The sequence below is a fragment of the Vanessa cardui genome, chromosome 11, assembly GCF_905220365.1.
Source record: "Vanessa cardui chromosome 11, ilVanCard2.1, whole genome shotgun sequence".
Taxonomy (NCBI): Eukaryota; Metazoa; Arthropoda; class Insecta; order Lepidoptera; family Nymphalidae; genus Vanessa; species Vanessa cardui.
In genome coordinates this window covers 6,655,315-6,678,516 of record NC_061133.1, presented here as the reverse complement: position 1 = coordinate 6,678,516, position 23,202 = coordinate 6,655,315, and the positions used below count along the sequence as shown (strand labels likewise).

Sequence of the window (23,202 nt, the reverse complement as noted above, 5' to 3'; positions counted from 1 at the left end):
TGGACAGCGGAGAAAACTACAGCAATTTATATTATACGAGCGAATATGAAATCATATAATTTCCATGAAAGCGATCGAGTCTCAATGAAGACTTTGACCCGCGGAGGTAGCTTAAACTTTCGATAGCGCTCAACTTATGGCCGTACAAGCTGCGGGAGAAAGTTAACTGTAGTGCGACTGCGGACCCGTTAGCGCGCCGCCCGCCGCACGCGCCAGTCGACTCGCGGCCTCCGACGGCTCGCAACGTGTCACGCTGTCACGTACCCTAGAGGCTCTCCACGCGATGTTTACACTCTGCCCATCCATCCGACAAAAAGACAACAGAAAGCGATAGTGTTCTATTAAGTGAAGGTTTGTATTGTGAACAGTGGACTCGATATAGTTTGTTTTTTTTTTCTACGAAGTTAACTTCAAAAACAAACCGTGCAAAGTGCAACGCCCTGAGTAAGGGGTAGCGATGACGTTCTCTGGAAGCATGAAGGAGACTAAACCGCATAACGTAAAAGACAGCTGGGAATCAGAGGTGAGTTTAGCGATTTTAATTAATGCAATGTGAAGTGTTAATTAATTTATCTGGCACGCATGTGATTCACAGCGGTCGGAATGAATAGAAAGATTTATCAATGGGATATCTATTAAGTTGCGCGACAATTTCTTCATAACCGCTAAACAATTGTCACTTTCTCTGCAGTAAGAAACTTTGTTTTATGGTCTCTATAGTGCACTGAGTATTTCACGCGACCTCAAACTTATATTTATGTACCCACGGAACTTTTATTAACCGTGGAAAATGTATCGTACTGTAAACAATAACAAATACAAAGATAATGAGGGTCTCTTCAAATCTAATGTTTTACTATAACTTTAAGAATACAAAAATACTACAACAATTACTGCATAATGCAAAATATATTCATATACTATAAAATGTCTTTCTGTGTAGATATTACACGGAAACCTCTGAATTGATCGTAGTTAATATATCAGTATATTCATATTGCTTTAACATAAATACAATTTCATAATTATTTATTCTTAGTTACCAATGTAAAAGTTTCCAGGACTTGTCAAAAAGCTGTATCGCGTTGCATTCGTGCAAATGAAGTCGAGAGTTCAGATTGTACACACCACTGAACACTGATTGAATTTGAGTGTCACCCGCATTGGAGCTGGGTGGTGGAGTATGCTCTTAACCTTCTTCTTAAAAGAAGAGGCCTTAGCCCAGCAGTGGGAAATTTACATGCTGTTACTAATAAATATAATACGCATGGACGTAACAACTCCTAAAACAATAAAATACTTAATGTTAAAACATTTAGTTATCGTACGCGTCATTTAACTTTTCCTCAATGTCTTCTGTGAAACGCATTTTAGTATTTCCGAAATTACATGTCCTATTTTACTGAGTCTTATGATAACTCGAATTACTATAGTGTTTATTTGGATATTGATTACCTGATAGTGTGCTAACAAATAGATTTAATCTATCTAAAGTAGTGAATTTATTCATTATTTCAACAGTGATTACTGAGTTTTTGTTAAATATGTACTTATGAGAGGCCAAATCAACGTACATATTTCGGAAATTAGCTATTTATTATTGATATAATTCAGTTATAAATCACTAATTAATCTATTATAATTTTGTCAGCGCCATTGGGATCATTGAATGTATGATTTGTATCTATTGTGATGGACAATAAATGAACATATCCTTAGTCCTATAGTCTAATATGCTACATGCTATACGAAACCTATGATCTGAAAATACCATGTTAATTTAATTTCATAGTATTTTTTCTAAATTTATAAAATTACAATAAAATATTGAAAGATTTATGCGTCCCTTTTTTGAATAAATCAACAATGAAAAGAAAAATTATTATTGCTGTAGTCTTACCCCAGAGACCATACCAGACCAGACGAGACTAGTAATCGAGATGTATAAATAGCCAGTTAATTGTTTCACTTTCCTAATCGCGTAATATGTAATTATATACATTTCAAAATGCATGTGAACCGAGAAGATTTTTAATTATTGTGTAACATTTTAGCGAATGTATTGTCTTATATGCATATAATTATATTGCTGGTATTAATGTGCTAATAGTTTGATAAAAGTTTTTTCCTCGACATTTATGCCATAGAAAAAGAACTACCTAGGTAATTTAAATCCTTTAATATTTTTTTGTTCTATAACTTAACTATGATAGGTGACAAATTCAAGTCGCAGTTAAATATAGTCGCAAGTGCCGACTTATTGCATAAAAAAAGACACAAAAAGTAGTAATAACATAATAGCAATAACTTGACAAATGCTTTTTTATAGATTGCGGAAACAGTTTATAAGAAATATTATTATAAAAAATCTTGGGCAACAAATTCTAGTTTTGCTAAAACAAAAATGTCAATAACTCAGTAATCTCGGCTAAAAGTATAAATGTAAAAGTTCTACTAGTAATAATCATTCTCCTGCCCTAATCCCAATTTACTTGGGGTCGGCGTAGCATCTTCTTTCTTCCATACTTCTCTATCTGACGTCATTTCGTAAGTAATATTATATATAGATTTCTTTTGCTTAATAATTTGTTAACATGTACAAATTACACAGCGATATAAATACTATAAGTATTACTATTTTATAACGAAGAATGATTTTTTTTTTATTTCTCGGTATTGGTAATTTATTGTTTATTGATACGATAAAATAGATTCCAGCATTGAGACATGCGATATTCAATGAGTATTAACATATATATTGCTATTGGAAAGTGTCTTAAAATTTTCTTTATTAATAACCGTCTTACTATACTTAATCTCTAGAGGCGGTTATGTCTGAATATGAAAATGTATTATTATTACTGTAGTCCGGCAGAAAAGGATTTCTGCAGAAGATAAAACATCAGAAGACTGGGCGAAGGACTCACCCTGTCTTCTGTGTGCTATCCAGTGTATAGACACTGTCGCAACATAAACGTGAAGATAATCGTCTCGACGATAACTTCTATAAACTAATCTGGTATACTCCTAACAAAAACGTTTCTTTGTTACTTATTTGAGCTTTTGAATAAAAACCAAAATGCTATTATCCACAAACACCGTACTAATTGATTATTTCCACACGATGATTTATCGCTGCCAGTAATTGACGTATCTGGTAGGTCAGAACAATAAAGTTGAATATTATAACCAGCTCAATATAAATAATTTAACGTGACAAATCAATATTACACAGCCTGTCCATTATTTCTTTGTTTAAATTAATCACAACGTATATTCTCTGAGATTCCTGTATCTTAGGCATAACTAAGTGTAATTTTGTAACCATAACATAATTGACAAAGATTGGTCAATAGATGTTTTACGTATCTGTAATCTCAATTACACGTGAAACTACCTCCGGGACTACACTACTACTAAATGTGGACTGGAGCGCGGGCACCGGCAATAAACTTAACAGTTGCTCATTTAAATTATACGGTTTTTCCGAACCTATACGACATGGGAACCTTCAAGAAAAGAGCGTACTCCTTTCTTAAAGGCCTGCAACGCACCTGCAAGCCCCCTGGTGTTGCAGATGTTCATGGGCGGTGGTAGTCACTTTCCATCAGGTGACCTTCCTGCTCGTCTGCCACCTACGTCATAAAAAAATGATAGTGTATTGAGTTATAAAACATTTATAATAATGTTGTTGTAGCATCTAGCATTGGTCGCACATTCCGCTGCGAGTAGGAAATTTAAAACTTAGTTCAACTGATTTAATGTCGCATGTCCTTGCGTTTGCCTCTCACTCGTGGATCGTGTGGTGTTGCGGGTACCGACTGTTTATAAATAGAGCACGATATTGATCGAAGTCGCTATTTTGATCAAATGTTTTTATTTTTATTTAAACGTATTTGGTATTAACCATAAATGGCTCTCTGATTTATGCTTAATGAACTGGCGAAGAAGACTGTAGAGATCACTGTATAATAAACTGTTACAATAGTTAAACTTTAACTAAAAATTACAGTAAAAACTAAAAGATCTAAATTAATATTATAAATATGAGTGTAACTAATCTGTCTGTCTGTTGCTCTTTCAAGACTTAACCGCTGAACCGATGAAATTTGGTATAAAGGAAAATTGATATCCAAGAAAGGACATGTAGGCTACTTTTGACAACAACAAACAACAACAACTGCCTGTAAATTCCCACTGCTGGGGTAAAGGCCTCCTCTCCCTTAGAGGAGAAGGTTTGGAACGTATATCACCACGCTGTTCCAATGCGGGTTGGTGGAATACACATGTGGCAGAATTTCTATGAAATTCGTCACATGTAGGTTTGCTCACTATGTTTTTCCTTCACCGCCGAGTACGAGATGAATTATAAAGACAAATTAAGCACATGAATCAGCGGTGCTTGCCTGGGTTTGAACCCGCAATCATCGGTTAAGATGCACGCGTTCTAACCACTGGGCCATGTCGACTCAACTTTTGACAACCAACATACAAAAACACTAGTGAAGCCGAGAGCGACTACTAGTAATTGAATTATTTTCGATAGTACACACAGACAGAACTCATTACAAACTGACTATCTACCGCATTACAACCACATGACAACCATCACCCTTAAATGCGAACAAAGCCGCTGGCGACTACTAGTCTCATATATTTGTTAACAGCAGCACATACTTTCCCATTTAAAGCGAAGTGTGTAGTCGTGATGGTTTCTTTCGTCTCACTGATCGTGTGAACAAAATATGATTTAATCAACTCGGAATAAACACCAGACGCGTAAAAGCGTAATGAACTTCTGATGAAGTTGCATTTAATTTGATTCAGCAGTTTCATATATGCAAACGAAATGAGTATTGTCTCCTAGGACAATAAATGGAAAGTATAGCATACTGTCTATTTATTTAATGTATATTATTCAATTTGAATTCAAATTTTCAACGTCTTGCTTCTAAGAATATATGAGCCTGAGCTACCGGCCCTGAAGGGATTGCACAAAGTTCTAATTCCAAGTACCATACATATAGTAGTATGTAACAAACAGTCTTCAAAAATACGAAAATAATTTACTTAAATATAAATACAGTCTATTCTAATGGAAGTAGGAATGAAGAACAGACTACTAAGAGTTTATTACGCCTGCATTTAAGGTTGATGAAATAAACTCCAAAACTTCTTGTTTGAAAAAGGCACGCCTTAACACACCATATTATTTAATGAGCACATTTACATACATAAATATAAAATATACATTTTAAGAAGTAGGGCGTCACATTCGCTGATTTCATATTAGTAATAATAAGAGTATGAATGGGTTCATTCTTATTATAGATAAGTGAATATAGTTATAGACACTACTTTCTTAAAAACAAAATAAAGGCTTCCCTTCATATGGATCGGCAACGACCATCTTGAATTTTTTAAATACAATGCAGACTCTACTATCTATAATTATCTTCGCGAATCTTTCCGCAGAGAAACCCACTCACTAAATAAATATTAACACAGTTTTGTGAATATAATATAAAAATACATGTTTCAAATTAAGTTCGTGAAACTAAATTATTAAAGTTTTTACCGAGAATTTACTGTTATTTCACTTGTCGGATATTTGTTCGCATTTCGCAACCTTAATTATGTATTTTATGTTAATTGTACACAATAATATTAAAGATATCGCCAAAAGTAGGTAGAGATCTCAATATCTAGCGAACGAAACGCGCCATCTTACAAGCGAGGTTTGTTTCGCCGCATCGATAACAATACACCTGTATTCTCGCTGATAATTCGGTATATCACGGAGCGAGAGTGGAAGTGTGTCAGTGGATGTTAACGGCGCCGACCGCCGTGTGATCCGTGATCCGGGTCGCTGCGAGTTCGCTGACCACAACGCGAACGGTGGCAGTCTCATGTATACAAGATGTTTACTTGTTTCGCATTGTACTCTTAAAACCTAACTAACCTAAACTTAAAGTTCATTCCACAAAAAGAATAAACTCCTTCAATACAAAGATACATTTTAAACATTCGACCTTTATAAAGAATTGAATTAAAAAAAAAAAAAAACAAATTAATTTGAACCCTTACAAATATTTCAAATAAAAATAAATGCCGATTGTCTTAAGACAAAGAAGATTGAAAGCCTTCTTGACAGATATCTATGTCTCATACTTTGTTGTAAATATTATATTATCGCCATCTCCGACGGTTATGATGCTAAGATGCCAATTTCGCATAAATTAGTTTTAGTTATTGCGTAACAAAATCGACAACCAACCACAGAACGTTGCAACAAGGTGATCAAATCCTAAAAGTTCACGGACTTCTATATTCAACAAAATCACGAACTTCTTATAATGAGGAGTTTTTTACGTATTTATCAAATATATATTTATATACAAATCTGTTATACCTTTAACATTTAATTAGTGATTAAATAAATGACACAGGTAATCAACGCGTCTTTTCATACATAATGTAGTATGTACATAACTGTGGCTTAAGTTGCAAAAGAGGTACTAAATACTCGCAACAGCGATCTAATTACATCTGTCATTCAGGGCAGAAATAGAAACGGCGACCGACTATAGACGACTATAATTTATGTAAGATCGAATTATGTGCTAATTAGGGTAATTTCAATGAAATGTGATTATGATAAATAATTTACCGTATTAGTTCATTAGCAATTGAAGGAAATAATAATCAGCGTACTTACCGAGGTGTATAACAGTTCGAAAACAAAGGTTTCTTTTTTGAGTCTTTAAATCAAAAGTCATCAATCTCAAATTCAAAAAATAATCATACGAATAGTTATAATATTGCTAGTTTTAGCCCGCGGCTTCGTCCTTGTTAGGGTATAGAAAGAAGCCTATTCATATTTTGAGGTACAATCGTGCTTCGTAATAAATTTAATCAAATTCGGTTAAGTAGTTTGACCGCGAAATAGTAACAGTAAGAGGTACTTTCGCGCTTATATTATTAGTATAAATAACATGATTATTTATATAAAGTGTATGTAAACTTGGACATGAAGGTTCCATGGCACTTCCATACCGGCTCGCGACGTACAGTTTCCATCTTTATTTATGTCTTACGCTCACCGGTAGCACCTAACAACGGTAGTCTACATATCTACTTGTGATGTAATGACACAAGAGTCACGAGATATTATATACAACTAGTTTATCTGAATGACACAAACATTACAATACATATTTAATAAATCTATATGAAAATAATTTAAAAAAAAAACGCTGTTAGCCTTAATTTTTTGTAAGCTTAAATACAAGTTTTAAACTATTCGGTTAAATTCTTTCTGGTTGATGTTGTTTAAGTTGGGAATTTAAATTTAAGTTATACTTTATCTCCATTTGTTTATCGTTGTACGCTATTTACTAATAGACTTATTTGACATAAATATAAATATCCCTTAAATAATTATTTTATATACTGTTAGAAAAGCCACCAATATTGGAACCCTACGAAATATGTTTATAGATTAAATACTACAGAGTCAGTCATTGACATTTGAGTTTACCAAAATATTAAAGTTTATTGTTTGTGCAACCGAATAAAAGTGAAGGTGTTCGCATTGTTGGAACTGGAGAGCTCAATAGAAACCGGCGAAAAGGCTAAGGCGTGCCCGACTTTGCATTTTGCTGCCGCCGCCTGAGAGCAAAAACGTGGGGAGATGTAGGTCGTAGCGGCAAGTGCAATTTGCACATGCCTCACTAAACGAATAGAAGGAACAATTCATGCTGTAATGGAAACCCTTTTACGTTCTTTATCAATAAATTGACAAACGAAGTCACAACATGAGAAAATACTAGATAACAATACCAGTAAACAATCAGCAGTTTAATATATATTAATTATATAATTGTAATATTAACAGTTGTTGTGAATATAGGCTTTAAATTACGGTGTGTATCAAGATATTTAATTAATAGTAAATTTTTTCCTTGCCTTATACGTTGCTAGAAATATAAATAAAAACGAAACATTAATTTCCGCATATATCACCGGTTCTGACACAAAGAGCACATTATACCTAAATATTCTTAGACATATATTATGATAAATTCACTTAATTACATATTTATTAATTAAAAAATTAAATTATTGAAATTACAACAACTCTACATCCTAGGAATTCAGTTCTCTTTGACCTCTAAGCATGACCTTGCTCGCACCTCACCTCAGACCTGAGACACGGAATTGACTCCAAACACTTTTCGATATTCTCTTTGTTCGGCGTATTTATTTTCAAATGCCAGTTGTTTGCCAGCGTATAAACGTGTCATGTTTTTGTTGCCATGAAATAGCGGACAGCGTTTTGTATTCTGTTGTATGGCAAGAACATAATAATTTCGTTATAATTTGCGGTATTACGAATTTTGTTACGAAATAATTTGTTACAAAGTTCAAGAAATAACTTTCAAAGAGTTAAACGCGATAAACTATCAGATAATTTTCACAGAGTGTTCTCAACTTATCTATACAATAACCAGTAATTTTTTGGTTGTTAGGTAAGCCGTCTGTGCATGTTGCAAAAAAAAAATCTAAAATAAAGCAACTAACTACTCCTATTAACACTTATATCATTGAGTTATATTTAAGTATACCAACCATTATCTAGTAAATAAATATACCGTTTCTATATGAAATGTAAAAAGTATTAATCAACGGTATATTATTTCGTATTGAAAAAAATGTGGCTTTTTTTTTTAGTAAATATTCATTACTTTGATTCTCTATTTATTGCTATAAAATAAATAAAAAAGAGTAACGAATTACAAAGTTTATTAACCCTGTAACTAATAATACAGAGACGATTAAGTAAATTACGTCTTTTTCACATTACATAAATCGAATCAACGATCATCGAACTCTTTCAAATCAAATCAAATATTGTTTTCCAATAAACGATAGTCAATATTTCAGTTCGACCTTTGTGTTGACTTGATTGAATGTCTGCCCGTGGAGTCTCCAGTCGGTTGGCGCAACATGACCAATTTTGACCGCTTCTGGCGCTTATGGCCTAATGTAGCCTATTACGGAATGTCGATAAGCTTTCCATTTCCACATATAATATATATTTATTGTAGGGCTATTTTAAGTTTTGTAATTTTATTTCTCACAAAACTACTAAAGCGACATCTTGTTTATATTTTGAAAATGGTTAAATTCATTCAATTACTATAACGATAAATATTAAAAAAGTTTATGATTCTATTGAGTATTGCCGTTTTTCAAACTGTACTTAAACGCTTCACTCTAGAAAATAAGAACAATCGAAATGTTGAATGCTGTTCTAGTTTAAACCAGCATTTTCTTTTAATTACTTTACTTGGTTTAAAGCTTGTTACAGATAGAGTTGTTCTGCAATCCCTTTTAATCGTCGAATTACATAAAAAGTATTATGTGTACAAGTTTTATTGCATTTACTACACTATATAAAGTCACAAGGTACGTAATGAGCCACAGAAAAATCTTATTTGTAAGAGCTATAATGAATTACGTGGCTCATATTACGTAAAACTCATCAGCGGAGTCGAAGCATGACTGCTTGGTTAAAACTCTTAGATTACTAAAAGTAGGTAAAATGAGTCCATAAAACTCAACTCAAATTACTAACGGTTCAATAACAAAATACATTGTAAATATAATTAAAAAATAAATATAGATGATTTATTTATAAGAAGTGGAATTTGAACAGTTTCTGGTTATATTTAAAAATAATGAGGTCATCTTTTAATCGCATATAAATGTAAAAATTAACCTTAAAACGACGAAAGGTTGTTTTTGTATCTAAAAACGTTAACCGGTTCGATTCCGTCCTCATTATTTTACACACCAATGCTGTGTTCTACAAAATTTAACGATTCGCTTTCTTTTCGTACCCCGATAGATTTAAATAGTTGCTAAATGAGTACACATTATACGTTTCGATTATTAATTTTATAAGTTTTATTTACGTTTTTCCGATGCACAGAAGCAACTTTGAATAGTATTTTACGATATTTGCGTTTGTTTGATTTAGTTTCTAAATTACGAAGTGATATATAAATATATTTTTGCCTCTGGGTGAATGTTTAATTAAAAATAATTAAAAGCGTTATAAATAATACTTATAACGGCTTTTCTGACTCATATTAAAATAGTATTGCATACTTATTCGGTAGTTGATTTGAAAGGGGAATAATTTGGTCGGCATTTGACTGAAATTCATGGCTTGTATCAAATATTTATATTAATAAGTAGGAATAGGAAATAATAGGAAAACTGCGACTCAACTGCACGACATATTACGATTTAAAAAACCTTATACTATGTATTTATTACGCATATATTGTATAAATTTAACTCCTGTCTGCACTCATACCCCTCCATACTCGAATTAATGCTTATGCTTAAAAAGGGGTACAAAGCTTTCTCTTTACATTAATATACCAATTAGTTATGATGAATAGGTTGTTAAGATCACTTCCGCAAAATAGTTAACACCAATTTATTATTTTAACAGCCTTCCTCTAAGCTATACCTACATTTTACAAAAATCATAATTACAAGTAAATGATTATTTTTTAGTACTATTTACCTGCACTCTATACTCTAACTCAGAGGCAAAGAATCCTAAAATAAAATTAATTTAAATGTTACTTATGATGCAAACCCGACAAATAGATATATTTAATAAAGTATGTAATGTTTTCAGCTGGGTTATGGATGGTCCCGAAATGGTCAGCGTCGGTGCCGCTCGCATCGGCCGCCGGAATCGACCATGTCAGTGAGCAGTGACATCAGATTCACACGACGCAAGCTCAGCCGGTCTTGCCGAGGATGCTGTGCGGCTCTTGCAGCCCTACTCGTGTTGCTGCTGCTCGCTGCTGTCGCTGTCTACCTCGGCCGTTGGTACCTCTATTAATATACTTTAAACGCAGCTTATGCATCATAAAAAATAAAACCGAAATTAAAATAATAAATTGTTACGAAGCTACTAACTAACGCAGTCAGACCATAATAAATAGATAGTCACATATCTTTCTCATATAATGTTAAAAGTGAAAGAAGGAAGTGAGCGTAATTACCAGTGCTTTATTTAAAAAAATATATTCTTAATAAAATTTTAAAAGACCAACTGACGCACATCACGCTGCCCGAATTTTGCGCAGTTAACCGTTTATGGAATGTTTCTAGTTAAATGGGGTATAAAAGTTATTATGAACATTATTTCGATTGAAAATCGGTATTTAGGTCTATTCGATTCGAAAATGACTCGAAATTAACTTTAAGTGCAAAAAAATGAATTAGGTGAATTACGTACGTATTAATATTTGCTTCAACGACTATATCTCTTTAATTGTGTCGATTAATACGTCTCTCTGTCGTCATACGTACAAGGGAACTTAATACTGGTGTAATAAATTGTTCATTCTTTTATTAAACACTCGTTGAATCTTGTAATCCTTGGCTTCATTGGCTCACGTGTCATGTATCTTGGCACCGAATAAATACTGTGGACACGGTATATGCACAAGAAACTCAATTCTGCTTGTCTATATTTCAATATCTACGATTACTATGAATACTAGATCGTTACGAATAATTTTGTTAAATAAAATATTTATTCTAATAATTGTAACAAATAATTAATTTACAATTAACTACATAATGAATTACTTTCCCTACTTATTGATTTTATACGTACAAGAATAATTATTATTATCAATACCACCTAGCATCATAGTATAATGAATTTATTATATTTTGCTTTCCTTTATATGCCAAAGATTCAGACAAATTCAGCCAGAAGAAGATCGTGTTAAAATTTAGAAAAGCCAGGACTGAGTTCGGAGGAAGTGATTAAAAGCTTTCATGCTGGGATTTTGCACAATAGACCCTTCCAAGTTTGCATTGTACAGGAAGCTGTTGTCTTTTAGAAAATAATACACTTCCAAATAATTTGAATATTTTATTCAATAATATGACTCGTTTTCCCCGAGTTCAAATATATGTAAGGTCTCTTCGCTGCCCTGGGGACTCTAAACTAGAGAACCGGTCCTGATAGTTACGGTACCTACTAGTATTATATAAAAATACTCCAATATTATTCATTTGTTTTAAAATAATAAATTTCTCTGGTTTGCCGATTAACATCACTTCGCAAAGTTTGATACTCCAAACCGACATCATTTTGGAACATACAAATGTGTCGTTTATTATTATCTTTCCTTTTTTATTACGTAATGGATTTTAATGCAGTTATCATGAATAAAGAATAATTCGAGAGGAAGATTTATATTTATAATAAATACATTTCACAATAGAGTATCGAATCCTATTTTAACTTTCCTAGCAGGTAGTCTTTTAAAGTTTTTAGAAGTCCTTTCATGGACCTGTGTGTAGCCAGAACAGGTAGCTAGAACACAAATAAACACCTTCATTTATCACCTTCCTATATCACCGTCACCAATCAATCATAATTATATCTAATTGCAAATTACTAATATCAAAACAAACATAATTTTCATTTATGTCTCTCTGTTTGTCCGGGATATTTTTTTTAAATTAAAGGTATCGTAAGAAAACAGATTTTTATATACATATTTTTCTTAATTCTTCCAAAATTGGATAATAGTATTGTTTTATTTTTATACATACTATCGTTGTGTTTTAGGATTGTATATTATCCCATGTATAACACATTAAAAAAGGGGCAAAGATAGTAGGGCAAGTAGTAATGATTTGTTGATAATAATAATAAGTAAACTTTAATTAATTAAAATGGTATCGCATGTTTCTGACTATACTGTGACATTTAACTGAGCCCGTCACTGTTAAAAGGCCGTCGTTCTGAGCGGCCTTGCATTCGCCTCTACCTACTATAAGTTTGTCTCTACTCTGAATACATAAAGCAAAAAGCTGTTACACATTATCTGGAAAAATACTTTAACAGTATTAGCCATATTATAAAAAATTTACTTGGTAGGACTCTATGCAAACCCATCTGGGTAGGTACCATCCACTTATCAGATATTCTAACGCCAAACAGCAGTACTAAGTATTGTTGTATTCCGGCTTGAAGCGTGAGCCAGTGCAAATACAGCACAAGGGAAGTAGCATCTCAGTTCCCAAGGTTGACGGCGCATTGTTGATGTAAGGAATGATTAATATTTCTTAGCTAATGTCGGCTGTGGGCGGTGATGACCGAATGGGCTATCATCAGATGTGTTATTTACTCGTACACCTCTATTTATTATATAAAAAAAAAAAAACAAAAACAGGCTATAGTTAACGGCATCATATTAAAAGCAAATAATTAACATAAAATGATACAGATAAGTTACTTAAATTTTCGCGATTATTACACATTGAAATAAAACTAGTTATAACGGATTTGAATCGCGTATATTAATTATTTTTCACATCCCGACGTTTCGAGCACTTTACAGCGTTCGTGGTCACGGGTAGACGGGTAGAGTCAATTACAAAAGAGAAGCAATGATAATACGATTAAAAATTCAATCAATATTAAAAAGCATACACACAGCGTGTAAAAATCAACTCAAAATAAATTATCTCTCTCTGACTTATACGAAAACGTAAATAAAATTGCAAAAATATAACCTTTTACGTATTTTATTTGTGTCTACCAGTCATTAATTTTTTTTTGACACGATTTTATTATTTTATTAAAATTGATTACATTAAGCATTTAATTGCAGATATGTACCTGTTTGGAGATCCATTAAATCGGCAAACATTTCGTGGTTCATTCGTGGCTACGTCATGGGGCACACAAGATCAAATAATACCTGAAGCTAAGGATAACGCCACACGAGAGGGCGAACTGAGACAAGCGATCTTTGACTCTTATACAAAATCAGAGTTACGATCTTGCTTCGTTGCCGCTGATATTCTCGCATTAGACAAGTAAGTTCATGTTGTATCATTTACATATACAGAATATTTAACCACTGTTAAAATAATCTATACCAGTGGTAGGTTTATATTATATATTGTCTTTCAACAATTCGATGACCGACCATTACTTTAATTACCTAAGTATATTTTGATAATGAAAAAAAATATTTATCGTACCTCGTATCGTACTGCAACTCAACAAATCTATTGTTTACTATGAAACGCCTGATAGGTTCATATATATTTATATTTAAATATATGTTTTTGTAGTAATATGTAATTACGTATGTAAGTAATTATAATAAAAAAATATTAGTTAAAGTGTCATGAGTGGATAACAAAATAAGGATGCAGTTTTGCATTGTTTGGGCGTACGGGCTGTTTGGCGTTTATGTTGCCGTTTTATATTAGTTTTAATAAATAGTATATGCGAATACTTTTCTTAGCCAATACAAACCAGAAAATGGTTTAATGGCTTGTAAAATATATTAATGTGTATGTTTTATTATGAAAAGAAATAAATAAAAAAATAAAAAAAAATTGTTAAAGTTTTCTTTTTTTCGCTTTATCATTCATAGCTAATATTATAACATGCAACTTATAAGGAACTTGTTCAGAAATAGTAGCTTAAGTGGGAGAAAGTCGCTTTCTAGAGTCTCATGCGGTAAGATCAAGCGTGCTACTGGGCTGTTAACAACAAAGAGATCGCGTTTTTTTTATTTCCGATAGCAAAAATAGAAAACCTTACATCATTCATCCGATTCGTTATCCTTTTCACATTAAACAACATCAATTGAGATGTCACGAATACAATATCAGATTAATTAATATCTTCAATAATAGTCAATCTGCATTCGTGAAATACGCTCTTTACTCTTGATAACAATAACTCTTAGAGAGGAGAAGCCCAGCTGTGGGGGTTAATCTTAGGCTTATCTCTTTATTATTTTGACTTTTTTATTCTTTATGAATTAATCATAAAGCAAAATAAAATATCATAAAAGGTCATGCAAATAAATTTCGTTTCCGTTTTTCACTATTTTATAATTCAGATCAGAAAAAGAAAGGGCCAAAATGACCTTCAAAGAGGTTTAAGACACGCACAACATAGAAAGTTTAAAGCTTAGAAACCCAAGCACGCACTAACTTTCCCATGTCAATATGATAAAAGTATCACACCGTGGTTAATGTAAACGGATCACTGCATTTAACTGACCTACTGTGTCATATTTTACAATATGGATTTTATTACCATGAATAAAACTTTTTTTATATACATAGATTTTAGAACTGTAATGATAGTAAGTAAATTAGTTGCTTTTAAAGCCAATAAATACGTTTACATTTTTTCAACCGACTTCAAAAAGGAGGAGGTTATCAATTTGTTTATATATTTTTTCATTCAATAGGTTCAAAGTAATCTTATTAGTAACTTTTGAAATGTATTGAATAAAATTACAATAATCAATAAATATAGAATGAAATAGTTTAGGTTTACAGTATACTTGGTAGATAGGTAGGTAGGTACACAGAGGTAAGTATTGATTTATTATTTTAGGCAAATAGTTTTTACTTTTACGGCTTCGCTCTTATTTTGAATGTTGATCAGGTGTAAGGTAAAAAAGTAGTCTAAATCCTTATTTTAGGTGCTTCTATTAAAGCTCGTCAAATCAGTTCAGTGGCTTCGCCGTGAAAGCGTAACTGATAGACAGACAGACAGACAGATGTACTTTCGCATTTACAACATTACTATATATACCTATATTATTTTTATGATATATAAAGCTAATTATATTTAATAAAGTCTCTGCTTACGTTAAGTGTTTTATAAATTAGACGTAAACATCTCTTTTTCCTAGATACTCATAAAAATAGTAGGACTGAGAGCTTTTTGTGAGGAAATAAAGTATCAGTATATAATTTGTATGTTAATGTTTTAGCGCCGAGAAAGGAACACGAGTGCACTTCGAAGTGTCGTTTGAACCGATCTTTACCGCAGTGAGCACGGCGGACGTGACCGCGGTAATGACTCGAGAGCTGCTGTCCCCGTATTTTCAAACTTTAGGAGTACTTCCAGCAACGCTACATATAGAGGTTTTTTTTTTATTTAATCATTATAACTAAGATATAGGGACAGGACTTGTTGTGTAATTACAGAGCCGAGATTGCCCAGTGGTTAGAACACGTGCATCTTAACCGATGATTGCCGGTTCAAATCCAGGCAAGCACCACTTAATATTCATGCTTAATTTGTATTTATAATTCATCTTGTCCACGGCGGTGAAGTAAACATCGTGAGGAGACCTAGAAATTCTGCTACATGTGTTTTCCACCAACTCGCATTGAAACAGCGTGGTGGAATATGTTCCAAACTTTCGCCTCAAAATAAGATGAGACCTTTTCCCAGCAGTGGGAAAATGTATAGGCTGTTGTTGTTGTTATTGTGACAAAACGAATGACTAGTCAGTGGTATTATCACAAACCAAAGAATGAAGTATTTATTGCAAGTGATGTTATTTTTGGAAACTTATAAAAATTCCAATTAAAAGCTAATCATTTTTATTAAATAGGAAAGTTCGGTGATATCATCACAAGCTTTAAAAGAAGGTGACGCACCAAACACGGAAGTTCCCACCACCGAAATCGTTACTTTCGAAATCGAGGAAGATCTGCGGGAGTGTTCTCCCTTGACTTTGACACTTTGTTCGTACCTGCCCTACAACATAACCACTTACCCCAACTTGGTTGGACACAGCTCCAAAGAAGTCTTACTGCGTGATCTCGTCGCGTTCAGGGAGCTGTTGGACGCGGAATGCTCTCATCTAGCACAAGTAATTTTTATTTTTTATCTTTCGTCGAGTAGCAATCTTTTCGATTAACCTACATTTGACAATCGACTAGTTTTTATAAATATTTATTTACACCTCACTGCGCGTTGAATCTTTTGAAAATAATGAAAAAAGGGCAATTCGACGATGTATTGTGAATCTGTGACTTATATTGTACACATTTAATGGAGATTATTTGAATATAATAAACGGACCAGATGAGTTTCAGAAAATGTAGATATTGAAATTCAATCAATCAAAAAAATAAGTACTGTTAGTTAAAAAAGTATATACCCATTGCGTCAAATATTACTTGAGGTATCTAGTAAGCAAATGCATTGATACCGTGAATACAGTAATTTAGTTTTTGATGGTGTTATTGATTTGCATTCTAGGATTTCGTATGTCAAATGTTACAACCTCGGTGCGAGGGTGACCGGCTCGTGCGGCCGTGTCGCTCGTACTGCCGCGCCTTCCACGCGGGCTGCGGCGCGCGCCTGCCCGAGCGCCTGCGACCACACTTTGACTGCGCCCGCTTCCCTGAATACTTCGGCCCCGGCTCCTGTTCCCCAGAACCAGGTACATTTTTTGCCTACTGTGTTTTTAACCTTTTTTTAATGATTGCAAATAAATAAAGTAGATATTTTAAATATATTGAGTTACAAATAAAAAATAGGATTATTATTATACCTATATAATTGTATCCTAATTTGAAACATTAAAGAGAAAAAAATTCAAGAATAATCTCTGTTAATAGAAATAAAAAAAATTATATTCTGTCTATTTTATTATTTAAAAACAGATTGCATGGGCAGCTTGCAACGACTAGCACTATCGCGGCGCGCATGCGACGCCGTGCCCGACTGCGCGGACGCGTCCGACGAGCGCAGCTGCTCGCACTGCGCGGCGGCGGGGCCCGGCGCGCTGCGCTGCGCCCTGCTGCCGCGCTGCCTGCCCGCACACCTGCGCTGCGACGGCACGCCGGACTGTGCAGACGGAAGCGACGAAACTGGCTGCTGTAATAATTTTTTAAATATCCTTAAATTACAGATTAAAGCTAAGATAATGAACTTGTTTTTTGAGATAGTTTAAAATTTTACTATGGCTTTTTAGTGTGGATAGCTCGTTCCCTGGCCACGTGGAGGAGGGAAACCAGTGAGACGACACTGGGCGCGGTGCGCAGCCGCGCCGGCTACGCGGTGTGGGCGGAGCGCGGGCGCGCGGGCAAGATATGCGCGGCGCCGTACGAGGCCGACCGCCGCGCGCTTATGAACGTCGCCACGTCTCTGTGTACTGCGCTCACATTTAAGTATGCTCACATTTAATTATATTCAATTCATTTTGAAAATATGATTTATAAGAGTGACCGGGTTATAAGAGTCAGAGTCATAAGACATTTGTGTTTGCACACAAACATAGGTTCACTTTCTGTTTCTCCCTTCCATCACTCTTTGAAACTCATGAGATCACATACCTGAATGACCGGAAAGAGTTCAGGCGGATATTTGTGCTTTCCGAGACAGTTTAGGACTAAACTCAACTCCTACCTTCTAGACTCCGAGTTGTTACTGATAATTTCTCTGTAGAAAAAATCCTATTCTTTTTTATTCGTCCGGCCTGGGGTTTGCAACCAGCAACTTAGGATCCCCAGTCTTATATCCATTAGACATACGACGCAGTTACTTGTGCACTATAAAATGTCCCAAAAATATCCACCGTGACTGAAACGGATCAGGATACTTCCGATCACCATTATTTAAATATTTATTTCATGGTTATAGGTCTGCTGTATCAGCAGAAGCGGTACCTGATTTGGAGGAGGAAATCGATGAAGATACGACTGAGTCAACTATAAAAGATAAATATCGAAAAGAAACCGCTGAATATGTGGAGATCGTTGACCCCTCGGCGCCTGAAATTTCATTCATAAAAAGTGAATGTCCGCAGCGAAGAGTCATTAAAATAATCTGTGACCACTTAGGTAATATGAATATTTCAAATTAGTGATTCTGTTTATCAGCGTTGTATAGTTACCGTTAATTAACTATCATGTGCTCAATTGAGATTTTATTTATATTATACATTTTATATATAAACACATAACTCGATTGTAAACATTATTTTCAATTGTTCATAGTTCATAAACACTTGTAAAGTAGTATAGTATTTTATAGTCATTTGGTATAGATTATCAACAAACATTTGCTTCTGAAAATATAAATGAAAAAAAAAACACTGGGTAATATATTTTTTAAATGTGCCTCTAATACTTAGGCAGCTGCCTCTTCCTAATTTAAGATTAATATTATTATCCCTCTCAACTTGTTCTTTCCTCGAGTTTAATTATTATGGAGAAACATTGAGCAATCAAATAAATAGAATAAAGATTTATTCTCGCCTGACTCTCTACCCGTGTTCTGTGGTCACAAAACAATATTTATATACATAAATTATTTATACATGCATAATGTTTATGTAAACAGAATGCGGCCTTGCATCAGCTCGTGGTACCCAAGTGGCGCTGGGAGTGGAAGGGTTACCGCGGTCGGCGCGGCCGGGCGACTGGCCGTGGCACGCAGCGCTAATCCGATCCCACGTACACGCCTGCGACGCCGTGCTCGTGCACCCATCGTGGCTTATCACAACAGCATCATGTTTCCAAGTGAGTCCATCATTATCTATTTTGACATGGATAAATAATCCTTGATTGTTGATCATACATACTATAGAATAGTAGGTAGAATCAAAATCAACTTTTGGCGACAAATTAAACATGTAATACTTTATCCCAGGGCCAACCAAAAGCTGAATGGACTGCGAGATTAGGTACAGTAAGAATTCAAAGCACAACTCCATGGCAGCAAGAACAGCGCATCGTCGGTATGGTACGCTCGCCAGTTGAAGGAAGCATGCTAGCAATGGTGCGTTTGGAGGAACCTGTCGAAATGACAGACTTTGTCCGACCAGCCTGCCTCCCAGAAGACGGTTTTAAAATGGATGAGAATAGTGTCTGTAATACTCTTGGTTGGACGAGAAATAGAGATCAGTTACAAAGAGTGCACGTTGTTCCAACCTCTATGAATACCTGTGAAAATGTTAGCATAGCTACCGGAAATGGAATATGTGCTGAACCATTATATGACCAAGATGATTGTGATGTAAGTTGTCCCATAATTTTTTAACAGATATATATATTTTATTTTGTATATTTTATTCAACTAATTTGTATTTTTAGGAAGAAGAATATGCAGGAAGTTCAATGATGTGCTTTGATGATAATTCGAAACGCTGGTCCTTAATAGGTGTAACTGGATGGCGTATTGCTTGCTCAAAAATTGGACTAGGTCGTCCGAGAATATATGACGCAGTAACATCACATATTGATTGGATTCGAAGGACTATTTCTAATTCGTCAAGGTGACCTTATCCTAGAGATCATTAAAGACTGCAGAAAGATTTATAATTTCAGTAGTATGTCCATATAGGTATTAAACATTGTTAAGTTTTTCTATAAACATACTTCTAATATGTTTAGAATAGTTTCTTTGTTTTATATGAGAAAAAAATTCAAAATAAATAAAAAACCGTTTAGCTTAAGTTTTAGCAAAAAACTGCTAGCCTCCTGAAAAATGCCATTAAATATTACTTCATTTTATTTATAAGTTACATTGTGTTAATTACACAATAAAATCTGTAATAATATTATATCATAACTTCCTTCTAATGATTTTCTTGTCTGACCTAGATTATAGTGTATTTATATATAATTTGTAAATTAATTGTAAATATATCTCAAAGTTAAATACCAAATTATAAATAAATTAATTTAATATCAAATTGTTTTTTATATACACCCATACATTTTTATTAATATTTCTGTTTCAAGTGTTAACTAAGAGTCACTAGCTAATTTTATGAGATTGTTGGTGATCACTGCCTCACAAAGCTAATCAGTAGAAATGAAATAGTAAATAGATGTTCAATATTAATCTGATGATGATGGGATAATTCTAGAAATAATTTAAAATATTGTGTTTATGTCCATTTTGTGTACTTAATTGCAATATATTAATGATAAAAATGAGGTTGATATTTATTTAAATAGATCATGATTTATACATTTTTGGTTATGTATGTAAAACAGTATCCATTATTCTATTTTTTTAGCATCTTCAATGATATTTTACTTTATTTCATATTTAAATATTAAAAATCATTATAAAATGATGTTAGAAATCAAACAACAACTTTTTCAATATTATACTAGTTTATCTACATAATTTTAATAATGGGTAAAAGTAACTCTTATAATAAAATTTGAATTAACAACAACATTACATAACACATGTTCTTCATTTGTTACACTTCATTTTAACACCCCTTCTTCTTTGAGCTCCTGTTTTATCTTTTCTTGGATATTTTCTGGAAAGTTCTGTAATTCTTTATTTATATACTTTTGAAGATCGTCCAATGGGTGATAACGCATATGAACCATTTGTGATCCTGCTAGCATTGAGACCAAAGCTGCCATGGAAAATGAAATATATTGACCCCAAGTAACTCCAGCAGGCATTTTAAACGGCTGATGAATATTTCTTAATTTTATCTTCAACAATGGTTTTTGCTTGCCTTTTTTTAAAAGTGTTATAAAAACTCACTTCACCTACTTGCCAATTGATCATAGAATATTCTAATGCTGCTCCCAAAACGAAAAACATAGGAAGAAATCTATACATGCCAAAGATTTTCTTTCCGGGCCATTTGTTCACCAGTTTATGAAACCAACCAATTCTCATTTTCAATCAGTATCAGAAGTCCATATTGTGTACAGGTTGTAGTAAGTGGTTTTGTAATAGATTTAATAATATGCTAAAATATCGGATAACCTAAAAGTTTAAAATGTAAACTAAAAATATATCTTCCACTCTTCAGTCTTACATTTAATCTATAATTATGCGGTCATAGCTACCTATGTAAATTTTAATTTCACCAATAGACCAACACTCATGTCATCTGTCAACTGTCAAGTTATCAATTATTGCTATACCGATTCTATAAATAATATATCGGAAAATATCAGCAATAGGAGGAAAAGTTTGGTATAAAAAGGTGGGAAATTTTATTCTTTACAAAAAAGATTCCTTCGGTTTTTGACGTAAAACTCACCGTTTCCGAGATATATGCAAAAAAACTTTATCCAAGATGGCGGCTAACGATCGCGGTTTCGGGCGACAGAAACTCGGTTTTATACTTGGGGGGCACCCTCCGACATAATCCGATCGAAAAATCACGTAGAAGGATTTTATGCAGAGCGGATATCTAAAAGTCTTGGACTATTGGTAGATTCTAAATTCTCCATATGGTACTATACAATGATGTTCTAGTAAAGTAGTTTATTAAAATATCATTGGTACTATACCAATAACTGAGCCGAATATCAAATTTTAATTACCTTCACTACACAAGCTCACACATAAAATACATCATTTTATGACTATAAATTCGGTATTTAGAAAATGGAACATGTTCATATTGTGGAAATTTGATTTTATTTAAAATACATGTTATTTGTTTTTATTTAATGGTTGTTTTGTATTTTGTTGTAGGTACAACTAATCAAAATGGTATTTTAGAAATCTCCAAATGTTCCGGATCTTTAGACCATGAGAATGTGTATATTATACATATAGATAATTCCTTTATTCTTTTTATATTCTTATTAAAATTTGAACGAACGGTACATAACACCATAGATTTTTAAATATTTTTGTTTTGTAGTTTTAGTTTGGTACAAAAATATCCCTTCTTTAATATATATAATGAAAAAAAGTTTTTTTTTTTTCAATATTTGAGATTAATATTACTATTCATCACAAAGGTGTAACATTATTGCTATTCATATAACACAGTTTAATAGTATATTATAACACAATTATGACATGCATCTACTATGTAGTCTGTGGTACTTACTACTTGTTGTCTTGTTCTGACATAAGAGGTATGATAATACAATATAAAAACGATTCATACATATTATAGTTGTACCTAGTACTTAATTCCTATTTACTTATCCTTATCTGAGATCTAGAGAAGTGAGAAGACTTCAATAAAAACAATTAGTTTAAATAAAAACTAACGAATCCCGAAAAAATGAAATATTCTTTATCCAAGGCTTAATAGTTTAAACTACAGTATACATATGATTTAACAAATCTTTATTCATAAAAAGTATATTCAACAAAGCTATAAATCAATTTAGAAGACTTAAAGGTTATGAAAGCATCTACTGTAGAAAAACAATTTAAGGACTTCGTAGATAATGTAACCCCCGTGAAATTGACTGAATGCTTTCATATGAAATTAAATTCAAAGGGTTGGGGTGTTTTGACAGATTATTTTTTAGAATCAGTAAAAATAAATCGATATAAGCCTAACTTAGTTTCAT

The 23,202-nt window shown here is 33.2% G+C and overlaps 3 protein-coding genes across 4 annotated transcripts; 1 reads left to right on the top strand and 2 right to left on the bottom strand.

The window, feature by feature from the left end:
- The first annotated feature begins 188 nt into the window (after window positions 1–188).
- LOC124533495 (atrial natriuretic peptide-converting enzyme) lies at window positions 189–20,570 on the top strand. 2 transcript variants are annotated; one of them, XM_047108821.1, is made up of 12 exons: window positions 189–523; window positions 10,721–10,913; window positions 13,731–13,938; window positions 15,870–16,023; window positions 16,500–16,760; window positions 17,153–17,336; window positions 17,560–17,775; window positions 17,871–18,066; window positions 18,539–18,738; window positions 19,241–19,419; window positions 19,550–19,915; window positions 19,993–20,569. In XM_047108821.1, the coding sequence occupies exons 1-12, from the start codon at window positions 458–460 to the stop codon at window positions 20,176–20,178; spliced, it is 2,409 nt and encodes an 802-aa protein (XP_046964777.1). In that variant the 5' UTR covers window positions 189–457; the 3' UTR covers window positions 20,179–20,569. The 2 variants fall into 2 exon arrangements, with proteins under 2 accessions (XP_046964777.1, XP_046964778.1); XM_047108822.1 differs by lacking the exon at window positions 189–523 and having other exon boundaries at window positions 10,782–10,917; window positions 19,993–20,570.
- On the bottom strand, window positions 20,568–21,330 carry LOC124533500 (protein brawnin). The gene has a single exon (XM_047108834.1). The coding sequence runs from the start codon at window positions 21,328–21,330 to the stop codon at window positions 21,124–21,126; it is 207 nt and encodes a 68-aa protein (XP_046964790.1). The 3' UTR covers window positions 20,568–21,123.
- LOC124533499 (small integral membrane protein 4) lies at window positions 20,568–21,553 on the bottom strand. The gene has a single exon (XM_047108833.1). It carries the CDS (start codon window positions 21,551–21,553, stop codon window positions 21,332–21,334), a length of 222 nt encoding a protein of 73 aa, XP_046964789.1. The 3' UTR covers window positions 20,568–21,331.
- Between the last annotated feature and the right edge of the window lie 1,649 nt (window positions 21,554–23,202).

Excerpts from the sequence above, each read along its gene's own strand:
- LOC124533495 (XM_047108821.1), top strand. The coding sequence starts at position 458 with ATGACGTTCTCTGGAAGCATGAAGGAGACTAAACCGCATAACGTAAAA. Across the intron at positions 524-10,720 it reads AAGACAGCTGGGAATCAGAG|CTGGGTTATGGATGGTCCCG; the intron begins GTGAGTTTAGCG and ends TAATGTTTTCAG. Across the intron at positions 10,914-13,730 it reads TGTCGCTGTCTACCTCGGCC|ATATGTACCTGTTTGGAGAT; the intron begins GTTGGTACCTCT and ends ATTTAATTGCAG.
- LOC124533500 (XM_047108834.1), bottom strand. The coding sequence starts at position 21,330 with ATGCCTGCTGGAGTTACTTGGGGTCAATATATTTCATTTTCCATGGCA.
- LOC124533499 (XM_047108833.1), bottom strand. The coding sequence starts at position 21,553 with ATGAGAATTGGTTGGTTTCATAAACTGGTGAACAAATGGCCCGGAAAG.